General features: G+C 41.2%; 1 protein-coding gene across 1 annotated transcript; it reads right to left on the reverse strand.

The window, feature by feature from the left end:
* Nucleotides 1-1,742: 1,742 nt before the first annotated feature.
* On the reverse strand, nucleotides 1,743-3,501 carry LOC129592330 (uncharacterized). Its single transcript, XM_055488341.1, has 2 exons — nucleotides 2,498-3,501; nucleotides 1,743-2,162 (listed from the first exon to the last, which is right to left on the reverse strand). The coding sequence occupies exons 1-2, from the start codon at nucleotides 3,426-3,428 to the stop codon at nucleotides 2,062-2,064; spliced, it is 1,032 nt and encodes a 343-aa protein (XP_055344316.1). The 5' UTR covers nucleotides 3,429-3,501; the 3' UTR covers nucleotides 1,743-2,061.
* Between the last annotated feature and the right edge of the window lie 4,715 nt (nucleotides 3,502-8,216).

An 8,216-nucleotide genomic window follows, 5' to 3' on the forward strand; every position in this document is an offset into this window, starting at 1 on the left:
TCTTGCCTCTTAGCTAGCTGAACGAGAACTAACTTACGTACTTTATATGTCGCTGTTGTACACCAGTATACCTAAGTTGATAGGTAACCGAATAAAATGTAAAGTATAGCAGGCCCCTCTATTCCACGATCGGTACAGAGTAGGTTGGATACTTCGGCGCCCCATTAACGCAGCTCGGCTGTTTTGGCATTAATTAGCGCATTTGTAACATAATACAGTTTTCTATAATTTACTCGTAAGTTTGCAATATTTGATTGCAGGATAAACTTCTTTTTATAACGAAAATCATAAAAGAAAACAGTAACAATTTTGAAACGGTTCCAAATTAGCTAACCTTTTATACTGTCACACCGAGCGGTTGTAAGTTTTTTCAAGTACCGGAAGTCCCAGATTTTTCTCCGTATCAAAAAAAGTTTCAGCTTGAAGTTTTCAGTGAGATATTAATCGCGTTATATGGGAAAGGAATTTCCACAAGAGTTCAGGCTAGCATGAATGTAATAATTTCACGCCATTGTCTTTACCGTCCTGCTTCGGCCGTTTGAAAAAGTCGTTTCAATTGCCTTTGCCGTTTAGTAACCGTGAAAGTTTAAAGTACCGTCGACACATTGCCGTTTTCAGGCTTTTCAGGGTTTTTACTGCAAGTTCGCACATAGTTGAAAACGCGAGAAAAAGCACAAAATCTAAGTCAGAAGAGTACGCAAGAACGATGTTTCCGGCGCACTGCTGTTAACGTTGACAGTGCTGGCGTCGGCGTCAACAACCACTACTTTTGTCGTTTTTCATTACGCTTTCTTCTGCTCGGTTTTTTTCGGCCGCCATTAAGTTTGGCCACATCACACTCCGCACTTCCGTTTGCACCTACTCGTGAACAAAATTCAGCCCCAGCGAAGCTGCTTCTCTGCTGCTCTTCTTCAATCAAAATTTTGCTGATAATTTGCTGGTAAAGTATATGTATGTACATTTTTATACAACCACATCCTCCGGAAAGCCTATATTTTTTTGTCAGATTATATCTGAAAACGATTAGAGCATCTTATTTCCAGCACCTCTGCTGCTTTCGGAGCGCTACAAGGTTGACATTTGTGGGTTAATCTGTCAAAAAGTTGCTTAAATTTCTTTGTCGCCCCTAAAAAACCTATGTAAGAAAACACAGGTTTATTACATACATACTCTATGTAATAAATCTAGGAAACATCAGAAGGAAAACATGTAGTACATATTACCTCGGTTTATTACATAACCTGCGTAATAAAACTGAGAAAACATACGAAAAGATACAAAAACCTAAGAAAACACAAGAGTAACAAAAACATAAGGCAAACGTAAGAAGATACTAAAATCTGCTACAAATTTTTCGTTCTAAACTTCTAATATGTACATTGTCAGAGCGCTGGTCATTCTTCTTCGAGGCCGACGTTACCAGAGAATACGTGCAAAATATACCGCGCTATTAATAAGTTTGCTTACTAAACATTACTTGAGTTACTTCCGCTTTATAAAGAATTCTACGGACAGCGCGAAGTTTATTTGATTACCAGCCAATGTAGTATGTATATTGGGTGCAGCCGTCATTGTTAATGAACAAACAAACGGTTAGCTAGACGGCAAAAATTCGTATGATACCCGCAACTAAAAGTATAGTATGACCTCGAAAAAGTCTCAAAATCACGACGCTAATATGTAATTAAGCAGGAGAATAACTTTTGTACAGCGCATCTGCTCGAGCCCCTTTTTAACTGGTACATAATATAAAAAGTAATCAACTGCAAAATATATTCGCACCGTTACGGCTGTCTTCTGTGAGCAATTCATTATCCTTATGAGATACCGAGGAAGTAGGTACGGTGTGTTCACTATGTCTAGCAACGGTATTTCCGGGAGCGGGAACCGAGGCCGCGCGTGTTCGTTTGGATTCTCGGTTGCGGTGGCTTTTGGTAGGCCTCGAGGGCTCGGACGTGGAAGTAGTGGATGCATCTGGCCATGCAGTATCAAAAAGCAGATTGCGTGGGCCGAATGTGAGGAGACTGCGGGCACGAGCCGTCTAAAAGTCCACTGTCGTGGTCATATTGGACACAGGTACTCTCCGCCAAAGAAGTCATCAAAGTGATCCAGTTGCGGCTCGCCATGATGGCTAACCTCGGGTAAATCAGGGCTGTTTATGTCTGCAAATTGAAACAAACGATTCGCGAAATAAGAAGTACTGCGTGCCAGCGTACGTCAATGATATCGTCCGTCAGCAGTTCGTCAGTAAATAATAAACAATTGATAATAAATTTTTTGTAAGTCTTTGCATTTTGCCAACAGTGCAGCTCGCTGCCGGAAAATATTTACAAAATGTTAACGAGTTTGCGTTTTTGACGGAAAAGTATCTAATCGTCAGAACTTTTGACAGGCAAAAATGCCAGAGATCATGTTTTGTGCTTCTACAGAGTAAACAAAAGACTGCGCCATATATGTTTATTTGGTATTTTAGCATTAGCTCGTTTAACCCACGTACAAGCTTGGCTTCTTCCGTAATCCGACTTTATCATTGCTTCCGGGGTGCTCTTCGAACCTTTTTGAAATAATACTTCTTCGATGTGACCGGCAGATAAATGAATACCCGCTGAGATCCTTTCAGTGTCGTCACGCACCGAGGTTTGATCATTACTGAAACTGCAGCCTTGGCGGTTTTTGTTGCCTGGATCACCATGTTGCAGTGCCTTCAGTTCGGAGCCACGAAATCCATGCACTGTGTATTCACTATCTTCCTGGCTATATGGCGGTGGCTGGACGACCTTCTCTTCCCCCACATTATCCGATTCTGGCTGTTGTGGTTCGACAATCTCCATGCATGTGTCGTTTGGCGCACATTCATCCGATGAGATTGCTTCCTTGCTGGGCATTTTCTGCGGCTGTTCAAGAGTTGATTCGCTTGTTTTAGGTTTTTTCTTAGTGCAAACCCATGACAGTCCCTCCTCATGCATTTCCATAACAACAGTAATTGTTTTCTTCTGCTGGCAAATTTGTTGATAGCGTTCCCGTCTTTTATCGTTTTCAGTTCGTCCGTTTTTTAACGGCTTTTGTGTTAGAGTTACGGCTTTGCCGCTTCGCGTCCGTGCTTGATTCGCTGTTGCAACGGCTGGCGCTCGCGATTCTAGACGTTCACGGACTGCTATTATTTGTTCCGGATCTCGGTTTTCAGGATGATTATGTCGCAGATTCTTCTTCGTAACAATCAGATGATGAGCGCTCAGCCTTGCCGCTACAGTTAATCCGGCGTCGCAATTTTTTTTTCGGGCATATTGGAATCCTGTGGCGGACACAGACATATTCAACGGACTCATATTGCAGGACCGAAAATTTTGGATTGCCGCCATCCAGCATCTTCGATCGATGAATAAGAAACGTTTGAAAGGTTTTCTTTTGGTACTCTTTAAAGGCTTCATCAAACATTTGCCACGAGAGGAAGCGATCCGACAGTTCGCAACTATTTGACACAACTGAGTCACCGCTACTGGTTTGCACCAGATTTTCCTCGTGATCGGAGGAGATAGAAGATTGTTCCATGGACTCAAAATGTAGGATTGCAATAAGTAAGAGTAGATGCTTCAGTTTAACGAATTTATGTGCAAACGAGCGGTTATTATTTCAGAACCGGCTCTGGGAATTCAACCGCAATGGACCTGTTGAAAGCGCCTTATTTAATAAATTAATTACTCAATTTTTTAAACCGCTTACCGATTGGCTAGTTGCAACACATTTTTGTCCAACGGTACTTTATTTGCGCGCATATACGTAGTTAATTACATCGTTTGGAAAAGTTATATATGCTTTATATGAAATTATATCACGTAAGCCGTCAAGATTATATGATCTCTAAAGGCCAAAAATGGTTGTGGTATCGACGTAATGAATAAACGTATAAAATCATACTTCTGAAGAAATAGGAATAGCCTGTTATCACCATAAAGCGGTGATACCAGGCTATGGCGGTGTAAAGGAACATCTGAAAAGAAGTGATGCAAAATACAGATATTACGCAAAGCCGATATTCTACGCGCAGCCGAGAAATATGGATTTTTTATAGTTAAAAACTGAACAGTTTGCCTTTGACAATTGTTAATGTCAACATTTTTAACCACTGATATTACTCATGAACAAGCGTCTATGCCTGTCGCTTGTGCATGAGTAATTCGCCCAATGCTCAGTTTCGTATTTTGGTATTAACTACGTATATCAAGGAACGTACCAGCTGGAATGCCCTCGAAATCCGAACTCATTATTGCTTGCGATATGTCCTTGGGTGCCTTTCTAATAGCTTCGTCTTCAATGATTTTGGCAGATATCTGTGCACTCAGATTTGCTGTGATTCTTTCGTTGTGGTCTGACGTAGAGTTGTTGTAGCAGCCAAAATAACAGACTGGTTTGTGTTTTTTGCCTGCATCACCATGTTGAATGCCCTTCAATCTAATCGACCTTCGACTTCTTTGTTCTGTATTATTGTGGCTGTCCTCACTAGCTGGCGGTGACTGAACGACTTTCTCTCCCTCGACATCACCATATCTTATGTTCTTCAATCTAGCCGACCTTCGACATCTTGGTATTGTATCGCCGAGGCGGTTCTTACAGGCTGACGGCGTCTGAACCACTTCCTCTGCTACGACATCATCGGATTCCAAAGCGGGATGGTCGACAGTGGGTGCGTTGATCAGCGGACCTGCACTCGATGTGGTCGGTTCTTGACTGGGCGTTTCCAGCAATTGTTTTAGTCTGGCCCAGTTTATTTTGAGCTGCTGCCTTATGATATTCCCTGAAATTCCCTCTGCCTGCAGTTTCAGGACAGCAGTTCTCTGCTCCTGGTATTTTTGTCGGCATCGTTCCCGATAGCTTCTCTGTTTGTCATTTTGAATTACAGCAGCTACGGTATCAGCTGTCACGTTAACGTCGCACACGATCTGCGATCTTGAGAAGCCGCGATGGAACAAATCGAGGATAGTTTTCCTTTGCTCTTCGGTCAGTTCGGCCAAGCGTTGCATTCGTTTCACGGTCGACCTACACATATTATTGAACTGCCTTGCAATTTGGGCAATATTATATTTTGCTTCATCTGCTTGCTGCAGGATTTCCTTCTTCTCGTCATCACTCCGCTTCTTTTGTAGGGAAGAATTTTTCCTAGCGAGGAAATTTTTCAGTTGAATCAAACCGATACCCACGCGTTCCGCGATATCCTTCCGAGGGTAGCCAGCGTGGCGTAGTTTCCAGATCAGCCGTCGTTTTTTCTTATCGATTCGTCCGTTGTTTGGCGGCTTTTGTATTTCGACGTGACTGCTGCCAACAGTGTCTTTGTTCCGCGGCTTTCGAAGCCGTGCGTTAAGATTCTTCGATCCAGTTCTTCCTTAAAATCGAGGCGATCTACTTCCGTTGCAAGCATCTGATTTATAAACGTGGACTTACCGGCTCTAGTGTTAGTAGCCATGTCGATATCAATGATGGGGTCTGCCTAATTTTTTCTGTTTGGTTGGATCGGTTTCGCATTCGAATCACTGTGACAGTGGCTGGAAAATGAAGAAATAATGGCAGGGGGTAAAACGTGGCGTTGGCACCTGCCAGTGGCACTGCCAATGGCATGGCGAGCGATAAAACCTGGAGGCTCTGGCAACTGGCAAACGATAAAACCTGGCAGATGCCACATAAAATGTGGCACATTTAATAAGCGGGCGAACGTCGGAGCGCTTGGTCAACTGTAGAGTTCTGCAGTTTTGCCAGTGCCCTGAGTACAGGCAGTTTATTTGTAAAGAAACAGCACTGGCCATGAACGAAGTGCTTAAACAAGCACCGGCATACAAGATTTCAAAAGGTCACTTTGCATCTTGCCGTTTGCGCAAATTACCGTAATAAAAAAGAATTACCAGACAAGTTTAGAATACAATGGTGGCACTTACTGAAGGTGCACCGTTGGAATGTTATTTGCGAATTGCGGTTGAACTTGGTTCTTTAACCGGCAATAAATGGGGTACAGTACAGTACTAAAAATATCCTAAACAACCAGGCCTAAAGCGTTCAGGGCATTACAAGTATAGTACAAGGCATTTCAACTTACAAGTACAGCTGTACTTGTAAGTTGAAATGCCTTTGTAAGTTGAACTGCAGTTCAATAGTACAGGATGTCTACCGGTAACACAGTGAATGACGTAGCAGCAAAAATTTAAGTTTTATTGCTTCAAAGTAATTTGCCATATGCGGACTGCGTGTTCTTGTTCTTACTCATATAGCAGAGCTCTTAAACTATAATCTTATGTAGAAGCACAGAACCATGATAGAACACTCGAAGCTGAAACGCTTTGCTGTTATTATCTGTGCACTTGTTGCACAACTTAGCATGCGAAGATTATCTGAAATTGCTATTTTGCACCAATTTCTTGTTAATAAATTAAGGAAGTACGAATGCTTTGCAACAAAAATGTAGTACAGTAATAACATGACTAGCGGATGGTTCCTAATCACAACATCTCTATGCACTGGATGCAAAAATGATTACGAATAACTCAATAAATACTCCAAGTACAGTATTTCATGTTTTGGAATCAGTTAGGCCTAGGCGGCATCCCTAAATAACGCCAACATTTGCCAATTTCACCCCCTCCTTCCCCTGCGATACGTTTTTTGTAATATCGAGATAAGGCAAATAGAATTGTCAGACGCTCCTGCTCCTGCCAATTCGCGTCACGGACTTTATGGATGCCGCCTGAAGTATTGTTATGCAACGCTGGGAACAAAATCATCCAACACCACAGCTTTCTTAAAATCATGCATACACAATAGCGCCGATAATTACTAATGTAAACACCAATAATTAGCGGCGCCATTACTTGTATCACTTCTACATTATCAGCGTGAAATGTACTCCTACGTAGTACATTTCACGCTAATAATGTACATGTAATACCAACCGACTTGTAAAAATGTCCAGTTACCACTTACCAGTATCGTACAAAATTTAAACCACATACAGAAGTGGAGTGTGTTTAAACTTCTTGAAACCTTTAAGGTGAAAACTGAAAAGCTGTCAAATGTCAATAATAGACTAACAGAGGTTCAAGCATCAATTAAGCTGCTTGTTATTTATTACTTACGCAAATTGGCATAGTAGTGGAATATTGAGAACAGAATAGTTAGGCTCAAAAAATTCAGTCATGAAGATTTCAGCGAAGGAAATCTATGACACACGCTTAAAAAAATCGAACTTTGAACCTTAACAAACATCAAATAACCGCACGGCAATGATGCATCACATATCTGCATCGAGCGGGCAATTTTGGGAGGGCAAAAACATGCGAGATTTTGCTTTACGGTGAGCTTTCATTCTAGTCTGTAACTTTACTTTGCAGTTTGCACCTTACTGCTGTCTATAAGACTCTATATATTGCCTACCGAATTCAGTGCTTCAAATTAATTAAAAAAGATACTGTAATTAACGATTAAATTTAAAACAGTTAATTAACGCTACCAGTTGCAAGTTAATAAACGCCAGCCGGTCAGCGAATTGATCAATACTCTGTACGCCATTTATCCGCAAACTTTTTAATTCTAATGAACCCGTAATTAATTAATTATTTTAATTAGACATTTTAACACGTCGTGGTAACTTATAAGTTGAGACTTATGCGCCCTACGCGCACTTTCTGGTTTACGCTACCAGAATGTTTTTGGATGAGCAATTAACACTAATTATAATGTTATTAATTAGTTATTAAGATTGTGCACGTAGCAGTGTCGATGATACCCTATAGGCGTTAGCATTACTTATTAAAGGATAATTATTGAAGTGTACGGTTACGGTATATCGCAGTGAAATGTAAGCATTAAAACGTGTGCATATGAGCTTGTATGAGAAATATCCAGATTGGCGACTTTGACGCTCGAATATGCTACTCTCGAGTAGCTTTTTCTAAAGCAAGATTTATGAATATTTGGGCGTGGATACAAACGTGCAAAAGACACATCATCGTGATATGGACCAGTTATGAGCGCTTATCTTATCTCGTGCGTTACTCAGCTTTTGCAGAATTCTCACAATTGACAGGATTTACTAAATTTTCGGTCTATCTTGAACCGGACTAATGATAGAAACTTTTACTCGAATTTATTTTACGTAATGCTTCCCGCGAGGACCCTATCCTACTTGATGGAGTGCATATTCTATAGAACTGACTAAACGTCAACTTGGCATGTGT

Source organism: Paramacrobiotus metropolitanus, unplaced genomic scaffold, assembly GCF_019649055.1.
Source record: "Paramacrobiotus metropolitanus isolate TYO unplaced genomic scaffold, Prichtersi_v1.0 Parri_scaffold0000051, whole genome shotgun sequence".
NCBI classification, from domain to species: domain Eukaryota; kingdom Metazoa; phylum Tardigrada; class Eutardigrada; order Parachela; family Macrobiotidae; genus Paramacrobiotus; species Paramacrobiotus metropolitanus.